General features: G+C 31.8%; 1 protein-coding gene across 1 annotated transcript in view; it reads right to left on the bottom strand.

Moving 5' to 3' along the window:
- Nucleotides 1-19,261, bottom strand: part of LOC118192897 (netrin receptor UNC5C-like) — a 606,963-nt gene that overhangs the window by 23,356 nt on the left and 564,346 nt on the right. The window contains exons 7-9 of the mRNA XM_085820754.1: nucleotides 17,217-17,474; nucleotides 6,002-6,151; nucleotides 53-154 (exon numbers count right to left, since the gene is read on the bottom strand). Of these exons, the coding sequence (XP_085676880.1) occupies nucleotides 53-154; nucleotides 6,002-6,151; nucleotides 17,217-17,474 (510 nt within the window). The remainder of the gene's footprint in view (nucleotides 1-52; nucleotides 155-6,001; nucleotides 6,152-17,216; nucleotides 17,475-19,261) is intronic.

Genomic DNA, 19,261 nt, shown 5'->3' on the forward strand with positions numbered 1-19,261 from the left:
CTCAAAACTAAAAGTCAACATTCTTCATTTTCAAGTAAAGAAAATGTATTACCAGAAAGCCTAGGCCGATCTTTGTCTTCTCTAAGTACAGCAACATAGACTTCAACATTTGCTCCTTTTTTAATTGCTCCAGGAGGGATAGTCAGAGTAATACCTAGAATAAATAGGAAGATATTATTTCAGATACTCAGCAATATTAGGTTAAAAAATATCCCTTTGAAAAATTGCGCAAATTTAATGTTAGTTTCATTAATTAATTTATAACATTTTCGCTCCATTTTACATTGTTAATTTCATTTTACATGGTTTAGCAAATAAAAAATATTTCTAAACTACTTAGAAGTTTCTTGTTTCAAAACCTGCATAGACTCTTGTTTTGCCGTAGATGACGATCTCGTTGTTTAGAATACGGACAATTAAGATGAAAAAGTAAGAAACTAGCAAACAAGCCACTTAATTGCACCCCTTTTGTCTCAAAGGAATACAGCAAAATATCTTGTAACCGTTCTCCTTCAAATCTGGGACGTAACTAGTCGTATTGCCACCTATAACTGGAAAGTTTTCTGCCACTTATAAGTTGTCCAAGCCTCATGCAATTTGTTTAGATGTTATTGGAGAAATGAGATAAATCAATGGTTTCAAACTGTATGCGGGCCGAGTGCTGGGTCTTAAAGCAGCTGATAGGCAAGAAAATTTTTTAAATGAAATTTTAAAAATATTTTTAACAAAACAAAACAAAAATATTAAAAAAACCTGAAAGGATTCAGGTTTTAATGATATATTCAAAAGGATCTGTTAAGTTTTTGTTTTTTTCTTACGATTTCGCTGAGATCACAGTCTACCAGTGTGCTGCTATTGTCACTCCTGCTAATACATTTCTTTTTGCTTTTATAGCCGTATTATTAAGAATCAATTTCTTCGCACTTACGCCATATACAATTCATCACCAAAATTATAAAAATTTTAAGAGCAACATATGTTTAGAATCCTCGATTCAGTATTGATATGTATTTTCCAATTTTTTTTTTAGCTTTTTCTCAGTTCACAATATCAACGTGTAGTTTTCTTACTCAGATGGCTTGCAAAACTTTACTTTTTGTCCTTTTATTATAAACGTTTAGTGCGTTAACTTTATTTATTAAATATCATGTTTTTCGCACTTACGCCATATAAAAAATTTAATTCAACAGCGAAACCACAAAACATATAAAAACAATATATTTTTAGAATTTCCGATATAGTATCGCGCGCTGTAATAAAAATGCTTTATTCCGTACAGTGTTGCCACTGCTCGTTTTCCAACCGTTGAGTTTATTAATCAAAAATCTAATCTAAACTTTTACAAAAGTATGAAATAGACAATAGAACAAATTCGAAATGCAAAATTCGGGCTTCCAGATGCATCTGTACCTGACGATTATGCTGGATGGGGAGAAGGCTTCTTCACTGAACTGTCTCATTATGTACTACAAACGACATGTTATGCAAAGAATATCTATAGTTCAAATTCTTTCTTATAACTCACAAGTACATTTATAAGCATCAAGGGTTTATAACATTACCAATTAGCAGAATATCATAATGATATATTCCAGTTTTACTCCAGTACGGATTTAACATATTGTTACGAATTTGGTATTTAAAAAGCTAATGTTAGTTCAATTATAAATTAAATGGTTTTATTTCTCGCGCAGTGCAGCGCGTGACGAATATTAAAAGAAAGCTAAGCCGGAAAATTTAAAAATACTAGAGCGCGTGCGTTAAATAAATAAATATCTCTTTTTGATTTCGAGAAAGTACTGGAAAATTCTAGCGCGTGATTTTAAAAGCTTATAAAAGGAGGAAAACATCTCAGTTTGTAGTAGTTGCTTAGTTTGTTGTTGTTTAGAAAACTGCTCTTGTTGATTATAGCGAATTCGCGGATTAGCGTTCTTTAGCTGTTTTGAATTACGTTCTATTGTACATTTGAGTAGTTAAAAGATAACTACTCTGAGATATTGTAATACTGCATGATAATTTGAGAAAATTTAAGCATTTTTGTTGTGATAATAAATTTTTGCTCATTTTTCAGCGGACTTGTGCATTCATTTCATAACGAACCCGTACGCACACAACAATTTTTGGTGGCAGCGGTGGGATTTGAATGCCAATAACAAGAGGGATGGAAGAACAATTGAGACAGCTCATTACTGCTTTTGCTGCTTTCCAAGAAAAGATGGAAGCTGGCCAAACATCTTTTAAAGAAGAAATTAAAGAGAAAATGGATGCTGGTCAAAGGTCCGTTAAAGAAGAAATGAAATTAGGCCAGGAATCCCTCAAGGAAGAAATGAAAACGGCACAGGAACAAATGAAGTTGGGCCAGGAATCCGTTAAGGAAGAGATGAAATCTCTTAAAAATGAGATGAAAGCAGGTCAGGACGAAATGAAAAGGGAAATTACCTGCGTAATAGAAAATAAATTTGAGGCTATGGAAGGCAGAATAGACGCGGTTGAAACTAAAGTTGGACAAATAGAAGAAAGAGTTTCTTCGGTAAAAGAACAAGTAGAAGGAAGAATTTCTTCTGTAAAAGAACATATAGAAGAGAGAGTTTCTGCCGTCGAACAAGAAATTGATGATAGGGTTTCTGCTGCCGTCGCCAAAGAAGTTGACAGCCTAAAGAAGTGCATAGCGACGGTAGGAAACAATTCTGAAGGTTTCAAATTTTTATCGATGCCTGCTCGTTCCGTTCTGAAACTATCTACATATGATGGGAAGACCTCCTGGCAGGTGTATAGGACACAATTTTCTATCGTTGCGGATGCGAATGGATGGGATTCCCAAGCTAAGGCCTGTCATCTCGCCGCTTCTCTGAGAGCAGACGCAGCGGATATCCTGCAGACGCTTCCCGAAAATCAAAGGCTAGATTTCGAAGCTCTATCCGGCGCTTTGGAGCTGCGCTTCGGCGAGAAATGTTTAAAAGACTACAGCAGGCTCCAATTAAAATCTCGTCAACAGAAGCTCACCGAAACGCTTCAGGAGCTCGCCACGGATGTTGAAAGGCTGTCACATCATGCCTTTTCGGAGTGCCCGACAGAAACAAGGGAAATCCTGTCCCTGCAATATTTCATCGATGGCATCCGGGACCCTGAAATACAGAAAGCACTGCGAATGGCGGATGTAAAAGATTTGAAAAGCGCTCTGTTGTACGCCATGAAGTTCGAGGCAGCCCAGGAAGCAACTAATAGAGATCGCTACCCAGTTAGAGCTGTGCGAGTCCATGAGCCAGTGGATCAACTGATGGCTCGTTTAGATGATTTAGCCAGACAAGTCGAAGCTTTGATACGAAGTAGGAGCGAGAAGAAAGTGGCTCCAAGGTGTTGGAGATGTGGTAGTGAAGGTCACCTAAGACGGAATTGCAGAACGCCCCAGGGTACGGAATATAAAGCAGATAATTTTACCAGACAAGTCAGTGGCTTGAGACGGAACAGAAGTGAAAAGAAACTAGTTCTAAAGTGCTGGAACTGCGGAGTTGAAGGCCACATACGAAGAAACTGCAAAACACCCCGAGGTACGGAAAATAAGACCATTTCCCAGCAACGACGCAGTAAATCAGTGACCATATCGAGGAACGGAGGTTGCCAGATAATGAAAAACCTTGTTTTAAAGCGCTTAAAATTTATACAGTGAGTGGCAACAGTAACGGAATGTCCATTAATGGGAATATCGATGGAGTTCCTTGCGATATGATCATTGACACAGGAGCTAATGTTACCATCATTAGGAAAGACTTAGCTGAACAGTTTAAAGATACACTTATTTGGACGCCATCCTGTGTTACCCTTCAGACTGCGTCTGGTGATAAGATCGACATAGCTGGGAAGTTAAACGTGAAAATCACATTTGGAAGTGCTGCCTACCATCACACGGCATATGTGGCAGATATTACAGATCCATGCATACTCGGATTGGACTTTTTAAGGAAATACAATTTTTCCTTAGACTAGAAAAACAACAAACTGCTTTCAGGATTTGAAGACATGACTATCCATCCTAAGAAGGGATCCTCACCTGGAAATGGCGACGCTTTGTCCGAAAGAACCAGCTCGAGAAACAGCCGAAATCATGCTAAAGTCGAAAAGAAACACCAGACTACCAGCTATTCTCCATCTCAGATGCTCTTCGGTCGAGACCTTCGTCTGCCTTGTGACCGCCTGTTTCATCGCCGTACGGATGCGCCTTCATCGCCTGAGGAACACATCCAAGATGTCAAGGCCCGTTTTGAAGTAATGCACCGTTCAGCACGAAAGCGAGTGAACTTGGCGACGGAGAAAGTGAAGACCAGATACAACGCGAGAGCTACTGGACATAGATTCAACAAAAGAGACAAGGTGTGGTTGTGGAACCCGATTCGGCGAAAAGGAGTCAGGCCTGAATTACAGTCACCTTCGGATGGTCCATATACAGTCCTGAAGAGACTGAATGACGTCATGATTCGTAAGTCTTCGAACTCTAAACCTAAAGTCGTTCATTACGACAGGTTAGCTCATTACTATGGCCATAGTACGTAATGTAAATAATTGTAAATAGTATCAGACCATGGTCCTTTTTGTTTATAAATGTGTATTTAGTATTTGATTTGTATTTAGTATTTTATTTGCATTTAGTATTTGATTTGTACTTAGTATTTGTTTTGTATTTAGTATTTGATAGCATTTGATTTGTTTAAGTTAGTTATTGCATTTATTGTTTATATTGTTTGATATTGTAATGTAATGTTTATGCCTCAGTTGCATTTATGCCACAGTTGTAAGTTTAGCTTCCTGTCCAGGGATTGTACTGCCCGGGACGTGCAGTCCTTGGGAAGGGGGCAGTGTTACGAATTTGGTATTTAAAAAGCTAATGTTAGTTCAATTATAAATTAAATGGTTTTATTTCTCGCGCAGTGCAGCGCGTGACGAATATTAAAAGAAAGCTAAGCCGGAAAAATTAAAAATACTAGAGCGCGTGCGTTAAATAAATAAATATCTCTTTTTGATTTCGAGAAACAAAAGAAATTCTAGCGCGTGATTTTAAAAGCTTATAAAAGGAGGAAAACATCTCAGTTTGTAGTAGTTGCTTAGTTTGTTGTTGTTTAGAAAACTGCTCTTGTTGATTATAGCGAATTCGCGGATTAGCGTTCTTTAGCTGTTTTGAATTACGTTCTATTGTACATTTGAGTAGTTAAAAGATAACTACTCTGAGATATTGTAATACTGCATGATAATTTGAGAAAATTTAAGCATTTTTGTTGTGATAATAAATTTTTGTTCATTTTTCATCGGACTTGTGCATTCATTTCATAACGAACCCGTACGCACGCAACAATATTGTTGCGTCCGTACGGGTTCGTAATAAATTGAATGCTCAAGTCCGATGAAAAGTGAATAAAATTTATTCTTATCACAACGAATAAAAACAAAATGCTGAAGTTTCCTCAGCGATAATCCCACAGTAGTTATATTTTAAACTACTAAAATATCTCACAGAACAAAATTCAAAGCTCAGAAAGGTAATCCAATTTCACCGCGAATCCGCTACAGTAAACAAGAACAGTTTTCTAAACAACTACTGAATTCAGATGTTTTCCATCAGCTTTTATGAATTTTTTAATCATGCACGAGAATATTCTCGTATTTTCTCGATTTTTCTGGATAGCAAAAACAGTTACGAGATATCTATTTATTAAATGCGCGTGCTCCTGTATTTTAACTTTCCAGCGTAGCTTTCTCTTCAAATGAGTCTCGTGCTGCATTGCACGGGAATATAAAACAATTTTAATTGAAAATTCTACTAAAAATAGCTAAATAAACACAAAAACCGTAACAATATCAATAATACCAATCGTAATAGTAGTAATAAAGAAAGTCTGGCGGTCAGTTAATGTTCTTTGCAACCAAGTTTTACTACATTTAAAAAATTTCAAGTCAAAATGATTACATACTCCAGTGTTGAGCTTGATAAACACAATTTATGTTTTCTTACCTGACCCGGATATTGTTATCCGCCCTCCACTTTTGGTAACTGTACCCCAAGCGATGCATTCGATGTCCAGATTTGGCGGGAGAGCTGCTGATGTCACAGAATGCCGTCCGGAGGGAAGTTCTGAATCCGATAAAGTCGAAGGGTGGGATACTGGGAAATAAAACAAAAGTTATTAGCATAAAAGTAGGACTTGTTTTTCACTGAAGTTCTACTGGTCGTTAAATAATTCCCTACCTCCCAAATGGTGCTGTCAAAGATGACTAAGCAGAAATCGGAAATAAAAATAAAAATAAAATATAATAAAAATCTATAAAAAGGTATTCACAATTTTCTTTTTCTTTTCAATGTTTTCCTTATTTTTTTATAATTTACCTAATTTTGTTAACTAACAATCAAGATTTTCATTATCTGTTGACAAGTTGGTCTTCATAGATGCAAATAATTAACTTGTATTTTTTTTAATAAGCAATTTAGCTTTTGCGAACTATCCTTTGGCTTATCTTCTCAGTTTAGCCTCATTTCAGAAACATACAAATTTAATCAGCATTCAAGAGAAAGCAGCGGGTGTCAGGACATAACAGCAAATTCCAAGTCATTTTACCGATCCGAAATCCAAGTAAATTCTATCCATTCTTCAGCACCAATGCTCACCACTTTGTTATAATTTACAGTACAGCTGATATTGTATATGAAACTGTAGTTGAAGTGGTACACAAATTTAATTTACTGTTTCTAGATTCTGTAAGAGCTCCTAAAGGTTAGCCATTAGTTATTTACTTTAATTCTTGTTACTTTCATAGATTTAACAGATTCATTTATACTGTATTAAATTTTACTACTTGCTCCATAGGACAACAAATCCTCTTTTCCAAAGCTAGAAAAACATTCACCGCGATTTTAACGTCAACTGGCTTCCGTTGCCTATTTTCTTGCCCAGAACGTTTTCTCTTCAAACCTAAGGATAACGTTTCCTCAAAGCATTTGGTGTTTATGTAATACCATCAACGTATTACTGTTGCTTGGATATATCAATCTCACAAAAAGAGCACAAGATTTAAATGGTTATATCCTTTACTGGTAAAGGGTTCCTTTCTCTCACCATGAGTGCCCCCCCATACTGGATTATCAGCTTTATACTATTGTAGACTCTGAATCAAACCAGAAAATTAAATTTGCACATGGTAAGATGCACTGCGGAAAAAAAAAAGACAATTTTTATGTCTGCCGTTCTACTGGGCCGATTGACGAAATTAAAATTGCGCTTTTCATGTCTCCGAAAGCGCGATTTAGGATATATATTAGATTTATACATAGCGTTGCTCTAACATAGATACTTTGACACAAAATCGAACTTTTTCTGATATGACATGCCAAATATTTCTCATATTTCGATTCTACGACTCAAATTATGCCTAAATATAAAATTTTGTTAAATTTGGTGCGAAAGTTATGGAGAAATTCAAAAATTTATCTTGGCGTATTTTTATCAGTTTGCGTCAAGAATTTGGCGAACATTTTAATTTATAGCAACCTATTTTCCTTTCCATTTTTTCATTGTACACGACGGAAAAAAAGTCATTTTTCATACTTTCAAATAAGTTTAACAAAGTGCGTAAACCACATTTAGCGTTATTATCGCTTATATATTTATATATATAAGGAAGAGTCTGTCTCTGTGTGTCTTGGTTCATGCTGTGCGTAAGCTAATAGACCCAAGGCTACGAAATTTGGTACATGGGTACATCTAGACAAGAGCCAATGTACCTCAAAGCGCTTTTAAAATTTCGAATGAGTTTTTTTATCTTAATGAGTTTTTTTGATGGAATCGAATCAAATCGATAATTCTTTCCCATTATATTGTAAGGATCTTAAGTTTTACTAACGTTTATTTTTTGCTGGTTGCCTTCCAGGCCAGAGGTTTAATCCTCTTAATAATTTTAAACGTATTGTAGTGTTAACAGTTCTCTGTACTACATACGGTTTCCTGTTAATATACGGCCAATCTTCCACGTAGGCCCTTGTTTATTATTCCAAAGTTAAGTTAGAGTTTAGTTAATATTTTATATTCTTACGTTCAGACCACAAGTGGTTGGTCTCTGTATTCCGAAGTCCGGAAATCATTGTAAAGAGTGAAAAATAAAGGGTTTCGTATACCCTTCCTGTGTATCTTGTCTACTTCCCACATTTATTGAACATAGCTTTAGTAAGCTCCCTGTTCCGAGTCAGGTCTTTGAATGTTCCCAAAGAAAGTAAATAGAAACACTGAACCTGATAATATCAGCAACAATGGTCCGCAGACATTGTTGCTGATATATCACTGTTGCCATTGTTGCTAATATCAGCACCGTTGCCATTGTTGCTAATATCAGCACTGTTGCCATTGTTGCTAATATCAGCACTGTTGCCACTCGGAAAAACGAGGGCTATAATTCTGTGCAGTTTTTAAATTTGTTTCTCTTGGATACTGGACATTTGTCGAGAGAAGAATGGTTAATTTATTTTTTGGGATAATTAATATTTGTATTAAGGGGTATAATATCATTGTAATTTTTTTTATATGTAATACATTTTTATTGAAATGTTCGTTTTTTTTTTTTTGGATAAAGTTCTGCAGAGTAAAATTTAGTGCAGTTTTTAAATTTAATGATTGGTGTTGTTCCCTTTAAGCATTTTTTTGGTACATTTAAAAGCCAGACGAAGGCTCGCAGCCGCGTAGAGGCTAGTACCAAATATGCCAAATTTTAAAACCCGAAATATGTAAATTCATGTATATCTTAGAAAATTTTAAATAAAAAAACTAATTTTTTTGCAGGGATGCCTAGAAATACATCTACTTATAAGATGATGTTAACAATTTTATAGGTTACAATTCAAAATTTTTTTCGAAAAATTTATAAAAATGATTTTAAAATGTAAATTTTAAAAATAAATCATAAAAAATAGGCGAATTTTATTTGGAATGAACCTAAATTTCGAAATATGAAAATAAGAATTAATTAAGTTTAATAAAAAAAAGATATTAACAAATATATACCAAACTCAATTAACATTGAGGAACTAAAATTTCGAGAGCTAATAGTAGTATAAAATGCGGGTTCTGCCACACGCGGTGTGGGCGTGGTCAATGACGTCACACAGAGGGCGGGGGCAAAGGCAACGTCATCACACTAGGAGGCGTAATCACGAGTACAGTTGAGTTGTTGGTAGATTGCTGGTTGAGTTGTAGACCTCCTGCTTTTCATTTAAAGTTAGTTTTTTAAATTGGCAACAGGAACTGTTTTCTGCATCTTAATTTTGATGAAATGGCGATGCTGTCCTCTCTTGACGAAAAAGTGAATTATATGTTTTAGAAATATATTTTTAAGTCTGGTATTAAATTATTCAATGCGCGACTCTGAAAACAATGTAAAAGAAACAAATATAAAAAAGACTTTCCTTTAATAATAGTTCATCATGTCATGAAAATGAAACTATAAGATAATTTTTTTTTATTACTCAATTTTATTCTAATACATTTATCCTTTCTAGTTTTCCATGAAACTTTAACTTATTTCTTAGGTTTTCTGTTCATAATAACATATTCATTTACTGTCATATTTTTTTAATACTTAACGTTTCTAATTTGTAATATTTTATTTAATTTCCACATACTATTTTTTTTTCATACCTTTCATAAATTTCAGCATACCCTGATTTTTAAATTATATGTTATATTTCACAAACGTTCCCGACCATGCTGTTTATTTGTTACACTACTTAATTTTAGATGCAATTTCACACTTTTTTTAACGTTATAATGTTCAATATATTCTGAATTTTAACTTCATTTACTTTTTTTTAACCATTCTAGTATTCTATACACACTTTTACTTAGTGGTTTGAAATTCTATTTAAAAAGAAACGTTTATTTTTCGTGATCTTAGTTCTTTTACTAAATTTTCTACAGAATTTCTAATTTCTTTCACATGTTCAACAATATCTTCCTTACATTACCTAATATTTTTCAAAAAAACTTAAGTCTATAACTCTTAATTGCTTTTTTTACGTTCACGATTTCCCTTCTGTGTTTATATTTCTTAATTCTAGTTTAACTTATTTATTATAATGTTTTTATTTCCGTCTCATGACTCGTAGTTCCAACATTTTAACCCTTTTTATTCATTTTAACGATATGAATTGTTTTCATTTATTCCATATTCAAACATTTCCTTTCAATTTTTAAAATACTTGTTTTATTCTCCAATCATAATAGATCATCTACAGGTTTTACTCAGAAATTTCCATTCACAACTTTACAGTTTAATACCATTTATATCTAAATGCATTTCTTTCTCATATAGTTTTATGGTCTTCAAAGTTTCTAACATCATGTTTAGTTTTAAATCCCGATTACTTTTAAGTGTGTTGATAATTTTCATTTCTAATTTTACAACCACGTTCAGTGTTTCATCCACACATACCAAAATATTTCTTACATTTTCTGATATTTAGTCTATGTCATGTTTCAGTACTACAAATGAATTTACACTGCTCACACTATTATTTTTTCATGTTTTAGAGACACTGACTATACTAATTTTACTATTTTTTCTGCAGTAATTGCATCTATGTCAGCACTCATGATAAACTAGCAATTGTTTTGCATCACATGCATAAAGAAATTCTTAAAACCAACTTTTTCAATATCAAACTCAAATTACTGTTTTCCAGATGGGAATTACCAGTATTCTTTAGTTTTACTCTGTTACATCTTTTTAAATTTTAACATCTTACTTTTAATTCTAACATACATCTTTTGAACAGTTTTTTCTTTTAATGATAGCCTTACCTTATCTGTTCAAATTAATTCTTTAAGTCACCTTCTTTACTACCTCTCAGTACCTTCATAATTCACTATGCAAACGCAGTGTCTTTCACTGACATTCTGTTTGATAATACTACGAGTTTCCTTAATTGACAAAAGGCGAATTATTTCTCATTTCAAAATAGAACTACTATATTTTCGCACAAACATTACCTTCATCCATTCAAGACGCTCCTTAACCTGTAACTGACGTAGCGATAGGAAAGGAGACTCTTATCATATGCTCTTTCGACATTTGAGGTTTTTAGAACCTCTTTGGCAAGTATATCAGTACCATCAGAAAATATACTTGACATTTTTACCCAGTTAAAAGGCAACATACTGTTATAAGGATGATTTTAGTTAAATTGATCAGACAAATAAACACATTTTGTGCTAAATAGGCATAAACATTTAGATTCAGAATATTTCTTTTTAATCCGATGTAAGACTTGAATTTCATTCATGATACGGATTGTCTCTTGATTTTTTTGTTTACCTTTCACTAATAGAAAACTTTTATTTTACAAGTTCAGCTTTTAACGAAATAGAAATAAAAACTACGATACACCTGGTGTTTTTAAGAAAAGGAACTTTGATATATTTCTGGAAATGTAAATGCCTTTAGAGTTTTCTTTCAATAACGTTGATTTTCATTACTTTACTAATTTCAATAATTCTCTTATTAGCTAATATGAATGAAAGATTGTCAAAAATGTGACACAGTATAACTCTTACGAACAGACGTACCTTTACCAGCATACATATATTACCGATTAAAATGAAGAAAGATACAGATATTTTACTCCAATCTACATTAAATTAAAAAAAATATTTAAAATTTCATACATTCTAAAGAACAAACGAAAACTCAATAGATATTGTTATGTTTGTATATATGAGATAAAAGTTTTATGAATGGTATTTAAAGTAAGGCTCAGAACTTCATAAAAGCGAACATTCACTATGTTAATACACATATCATCAGTTATTTACATAATTCAATGTAATATTAATCATCACATGTACTATATGCATATATATTTAAAGTTTAATTGTCTTACAATTGAATAATTAACTATTGAGAGAAAGAGGTTCCTTTCTTGCACTATTTAATTCACATGGAACAAATTTTCCCATCAACCACATTGAACCGCGTTTATTAAATTCGCCAAAGCTCTTTTATTTCTGCATTTTCACACTCACGACACATTTTAAATGTAACTATTGATTACCATTTCAAACACCGATATCATAACTCAGTGTAACATTACACCATAACTCATTTTTTTCCCTACTAACTACAATTTTATATGTTCAAGAAGTACATCTAAGACATGAGCATCTATGTTATAGAAAATCAATTCAATTGCGAACATACTATTAAGACTTGCGATTTTAGAAGACTTGCATATATTAACGATGTCAACGTTTTTGTAAGATTCGCATCAAATCATGTCGCATTCGAATGTGGTGTAAGAGATCACTTTTTCTTTTAAACACTTGTAAACAATGGATGCAATTTATAAGAACAGAAGTATCATGCTGTTTCAAAACATCATTATCAGCATACTTCTGTTTCTTTTGACACCGGCAACATTTAAAAAAAAAAAAAAAAAAAAAAAAAAAAAAAAAACGTTTCGTGAGAGCCAGCCTATTGGGCGTCATATGTATATTGCGTTATCATGATAAGATAGATTAATGGAAAACTCTGATAATCACTGAAAAACTTATAACAGAAGATTATTTTTACACATATGACGCCCGATAGACCGGCTTCGCAAACAAGACATGAATGCTATTGTATCAGAGTGAAGAAATCATTTCGCTAATGTATTTTTTAGATAATTTTTGCTTTTTAAGAATGCTACGTATTTCTATATCATTCAGAATTCTCATTAGATTCAAAAGCTAATATGAGGAATATATGTGATACAGAGTTAAATGTGGAATTATACGAAGAATTTTATTCACGAAATGAAGCTAATCGTTTGTTAGACGAACTATTAAATTATGATTTTAAAAATATTAGTATTGAAATTAATGGGACTCAGTATGTTCCACGAAGAAAGGTACTCGGTTTTGGTGATGAAGGACTTAGTTACGAATTCTCTGGAACGAGCATTTGTGCAGAACCATGGACTCAAACTCTTAGAAAACAAATCTTACAATCTTACAAAAACGAAAAAACGTTGACATCGTTAATACATGCAAGTCTTCTAAAATCGCAAGTCTTAATAGTATGTTCGCAATTGAATTGATTTTCTAGAACATAGATGATCACGTCTTAGATGTACTTCTTGAACATATAAAATTGTAGTTAGTAGGGAAAAAATGAGTTATGGTGTAGTGTTACAGAGTTATGATATCGGTGTTTGAAATGGTAATCAATAGTTACATTTAAAATGTGTCGTGAGTGTGAAAATGCAGAAATAAAAGAGCTTTGGCGAATTTAATAAACGCGGTTCAATGTGGTTGATGGGAAAATTTGTTCCATGTGAATTAAATAGTGCAAGAAAAGAACCTCTTTCTCTCAATAGTTAATTATTCAATTGTAAGACAATTAAACTTTAAATATATATGTATATAGTACATGTAATGATTAATATTACATTGAATTATGTAAATAACTGATGATATGTGTATTAACATAGTGAATGTTCGCTTTTATGAAGTTCTGAGCATTACTTTAAATACCATTCATAAAACTTTTATCTCATATATACAAACATAACAATATCTATTGAGTTTTCGTTTGTTCTTTGGAATGTATGAAATTTTAAATATTTTTTTTTAATTTAATGTAGATTGGAGTAAAATATCTGTATCTTTCTTCATTTTAATCGGTAATATCTGTATGCTGGTAAAGGTACGTCTGTTCGTAAGAGTTATACTGTGTCACATTTTTGACAATCTTTCATTCATATTAGCTAATAAGAGAATTATTGAAATTAGTAAAGTAATGAAAATCAACGTTATTGAAAGAAAACTCTAAAAGCATTTACATTTCCAGAAATATATCAAAGTTCCTTTTCTTAAAAACACCAGGTGTATCGTAGTTTTTATTTCTATTTCGTTAAAAGCTGAACTCGTAAAATAAAAATTTTCTATTAGTGAAAGGTAAACAAAAAAATCAAGAGACAATCCGTATCATGAATGAAATTCAAGTCTTACATCGGATTAAAAAGAAATATTCTGAATCTAAATGTTTATACCTATTTAGCACAAAATGTGTTTATTTGTCTGATCAATTTAACTAAAATCATCCTTATAACAGTATGTTGCCTTTAAACTGGGTAAAAATGTCAAGTATATTTTCTGATGGTACTGATATACTTGCCAAAGAGGTTCTAAAAACCTCAAATGTCGAAAGAGCATATGATAAGAGTCTCCTTTCCTATCGCTACGTCAGTTACAGGTTAAGGGGCGTCTTGAATGGATGAAGGTAATGTTTGTGCGAAAATATAGTAGTTCTATTTTGAAATGAGAAATAAATCGCCTTTTGTCAATTAAGGAAACTCGTAGTATTATCAAACAGAATGTCAGTGAAAGACACTGCGTTTGCATAGTGAATTATGAAGGTACTGAAAGGTAGTAAAGAAGGTGACTTAAAGAATTAATTTGAACAGATAAGGTAAGGCTATCATTAAAAGAAAAAACTGTTCAAAAGATGTATGTTAGAATTAAAAGTAAGATGTTAAAATTTAAAAAGATGTAACAGAGTAAAACTAAAGAATACTGGTAATTCCCATCTGGAAAACAGTAATTTGAGTTTGATATTGAAAAAGTTGGTTTTAAGAATTTCTTTATGCATGTGATGCAAAACAATTGCTAGTTTATCATGAGTGCTGACATAGATGCAATTAGTGCAGAAAAAATAGCAAAATTAGTATAGTCAGTGTCTCTAAAACATGAAAAAATAATAGTGTGAGCAGTGTAAATTCATTTGTAGTACTGAAACATGACATAGACTAAATATCAGAAAATGTAAGAAATATTTTGGTATGTGTGGATGAAACACTGAACGTGGTTGTAAAATTAGAAATGAAAATTATCAACACACTTAAAAGTAATCGGGATTTAAAACTAAACATGATGTTAGAAACTTTGAAGACCATAAAACTATATGAGAAAGAAATGCATTTAGATATAAATGGTATTAAACTGTAAAGTTGTGAATGGAAATTTCTGAGTAAAACCTGTAGATGATCTATTATGATTGGAGAATAAAACAAGTATTTTAAAAATTGAAAGGAAATGTTTGAATATGGAGTAAATGAAAACAATTCATATCGTTAAAATGAATAAAAAGGGATAAAATGTTGGAATTACGAGTGATAAGACGGAAATAAAAACATTATAATAAATAAGTTAAACTAGAATTAAGAAATATAAACACAGAAGGGAAATTGTGAACGTAAAAAAAGCAATTAAGAGTTATAGACTTAAGTTAAAAAAAATGTAAGGAATGGAAATGTAAGGAAGGTATCGTTGTTGTAACGTAATGTAAGGAAGATATCGTTGAACATGTAAAAGAAATTAGAAATTCTGTAGAAAATTTAGTAAAAGAACTAAGATCACGAAAAAAAAAAAAAAAAAAAAGTTTGTTTTTAAATAGAATTTCAAACCACTAAGTTAAAGTGTGTATAGAATACTAGAATGGTTTAAAAAAGTAAATGAAGTTAAAATTCGGTATATATTGAACATTATAACGTTAAAAAACGTGTGAAATTGCATCTAAAATTTAGTAGTGTAACAAATAAACAGTATGTGCGGGAACGTTTGTGAAATATAACATATAAGTTAAAAATCAGGGTATGCTGAAATTTATGAAAGGTATGAAAAAAAATAGTATGTGGAAATTAAATAAAATATTACAAATTAGAAACGTTAAGTATTAAAAAAATATTACAGTAAATGAATATGTTATTATGAACAGAAAACCTAAGAAATAAGTTAAAGTTTCATGGAAAACTAGAAAGGATAAAAGTATTAGAATAAAATTGAGTAATAAACAAAATTACCTTGTAGTTTCATTTTCATGACATGATGAACTATTATTAAAGGAAAGTCTTTTTTATATTTGTTTCTTTTACATTTTTTTCAGAATCGCGCATTGAATAATTTAACACCAGACTTAAAAATATATTTCTAAAACATATAATTCACTTTTTCGTGAAGAGAGGGCAGCATCGCCATTTCATCAAAATTAAGATGCAGAAAATATTTCTTGTTGCCAATTTAAAAAACTAACTTTAAATGAAAAGCAGGAGGTCTACAACTCAACCAGCAATCTACCAACAACTCAACTCCACTCGTGACCACGCCTCCTAGTGTGATGATGTTGCCTTTGCCCCCGCCCTCTGTGTGACGTCATTGCCCACGCCCACACTGCACACCGCGTGTGGCAGAACCCGCATTTTTATACTACTACATTAAGTTTAATAAAAAACAGATATTAACAAATATATACCAAACTCAATTAACATTGAGGAACTAAAATTTTGAGAGCTAATTTTTTAAAAACTACTTGTGCAATTTTTACAAAACTTGGCACTTTGGCATAATTTGAGTCGTAGAATCCAAATGTGGAGAAAAATTGGCATGCCATTTCAGAAAACGTCCGATTTTGTGTCAAAATATCTATATTAGAACAACGCGCTTTTTCAACTTTAAGTCGCGCTTTCGAGACATGAAAAACGCAGGTTGAATTTCGTCAATAGGCCCAGTAGAACGGGAGATATAGAGCTGTCCGCTCTTTTTTTTTGCGCAGTTTGCAGTGAAAGAGACAAAGAAAAATGTGGCCATTTTTTAAAATAAAAATTACAGCAGCATATATAAGTAAAACTTTATAGAAATGTAATATTTATTGCAAAAAGATTTGTTATAAGTTTAAATATGGATACTAGCATGTAAAATAGAGTCCTATTACAGGATATTGCACATTTTTATGCCAGTCATAGTCTCTTCATTCTTAGAAATACTCTTTCAGAATTTTACGGTATTTGAATAAAATATTCATAACCCAGATTCATTTAAAATATCATCTTCAATGATGAATACGCTGCAGTTTACTTGAATTTATGTTTGAATCAATTAATGTGTAGTTTTATTTAAAATAAATTAATTTATATATGCATATGTTACAGCAGTTAGCAATTTATTTCAAATATGGCAACTTGGGAGTGGTGGAAATTTTATGCCCAACGTATGCGTACGTTTCCTTCAATTTCTAAATAAAAATAAAAAGCCCATTCAAGGCTAAAATAATTTTAATCCTTTTAATGTTTTTAGAATTCAGGCGACTTGAAGATTACAATGCTTTTAACAAAATAGGGATTGCAATTGAAGTTTTGCTTTTCAGTTTCTTACCTGTAGACGCAGAAGATGATATTACCGAGGGGCAGGAGCCAGAGTGAGGGGGCTTTCCTGTGGAACTGGGGGTCAAAGATCTCTGCTGTTGTTGTTGTTCTAGCAAGGGTGCTCGACTTTGCGCAGGACTGGGTGGTAATTGGTACGCATGATGATGTGAAAGAAGAGGCGTCACCAGTTTCTCACCATAGCCTCCATTAAGTTGGACGCCGTTCCCCAACGCTGTTTGTGTAAGATCCGGTTGAACTGGAATTACCTCTGAAAGAAGAAAATTCTGATATAATTCACTTATTTAATTAAAACCTATGGATATGAATCTTATGTTTGTTAGCCTATTATTATCGTTATAAACATTTAGTTACAGAACACTTTTAATTAGATTCAAAATACCGTAACTCTTAGACCGTTTTTTTTTTGAAGCTTTAATTAATAGGGTGATTCAGAAATCAGTAAATTAAACAAGAAAGTACCGAATTTTTAATACATAATAATGCTATAACGCTTCATTCCCAGAAGAAGGCAAACAACAGATTAAGAGTTGTTCACTAGAAAAGCATTGTCGTGCTTGCAAATCCAAAACCCAATGTTTGCCTTCAACAAGAGTAGAAAAAAATTCTTTTATACGACAGGTTAGAGTAAGAAAATGGTAAATAAAAGTCACATGAGAAAGCTAAAAAGCAGAAGTATATACTTTAAGGAGAAATGCCATGTATATTCAGTTGATAAATAATGCGATATAAATAAATCTATTAATAATGCAAATAAAACTTCCCGATATATCAAAAGCTCTGAAAGCATTAATTTGAGACGGAGAGGATTAATTTTAGTAAACAAAATAGCGCAATTTATATGATGTAGGATTTCCAACTAAAATTATTTAGTAAGATTTATATATTAATTATATTTTTCAAAAAAGGCGAAACTTGATCGGAAACGCAGACATCCTGAAGTTTAGTTTAAATGCATTACATAATCAATAAAATTTCAACATAATTAAAAAATATTCTGATACAAATAAGCCAATCGAGAAAGATTTCATACTCTAGAGCTTAAGAAAACATCGTTTCAAATTATTGTAATTCTATGCAAATTTAGGCGGTCTTCAAGTCATCAAAAGTATAAAAATTAGTTCAATAATTTTACAAAAGTTAGATCATTAATTTTACAAACTTAGCTTTTCGGAATTTTATTTTTACTTTAGATTATTGAGCTCTCTTTATTTATTTATTTATTTTTGTTTTACTTATTTTTTATATATTTGTTATTTTTATTATCATATTTAATAATTTTGTCTCCATTTGCAGTGCTATTGTACATTTGCTTATTTATTTTGTAAATGCTGTAACTTACTTGTGTAAGCAACGTGGTATATACTTTGTGGAACACGAGAAGTTAAAATAAGAATTAGCCCCCTCAAAAAAGTACAAAAATAAATAAATGGAAAGAAAAATAATTTAAAAATGTATAAATCAATTATGCAAGAAATACGCTTATAAATTGCCGAAATAAATAACTTGCTGGTTAAAAGTAGGTTGCAGAACGGTAACAAACAGAGGCAAGGACAAAAGTAAATTACAATTATCGTTCTGAAATTCATATTTTACAGTGGCTCACATTTGTTTTCGGACACTTATATTTTTGAAATGTATTCGCAAATTCCTGTACTCAGCACTGAAACACAGACTTTAAATTTGTTTTGTAATGCATAATTTTTTTCTATTTTAAGCCTTGATTGTAACAAAATATTCTTTGTAATAAAATAATTTATTCAAAAGTGCTCAATACTGAAACACAAACTTCAAATTTGTTTTCTAATGTATCATTTTTTTTCTATTTTAAGCCTTGATTGTAACAAAATATTCTTTGTAATAAAATAATTCATTCAAAAGTGCTAATCAATCTAATCAATAACTCACATAATATTTTTAGACCGCTCGAAAGTTTTGTTGAAATGTTTCGGCAGACGATGTTTCTTGCAATTATTTTATTTTAAATCAAAATATATCACAAGAATAGTCTACTACATTTGAAAATTATCACTTGTT

This window comes from Stegodyphus dumicola, chromosome 7 (assembly GCF_044657685.1).
Source record: "Stegodyphus dumicola isolate Sdum_Otavi_A_Nest chromosome 7, ASM4465768v1".
Lineage (NCBI taxonomy): Eukaryota > Metazoa > Arthropoda > Arachnida > Araneae > Eresidae > Stegodyphus > Stegodyphus dumicola.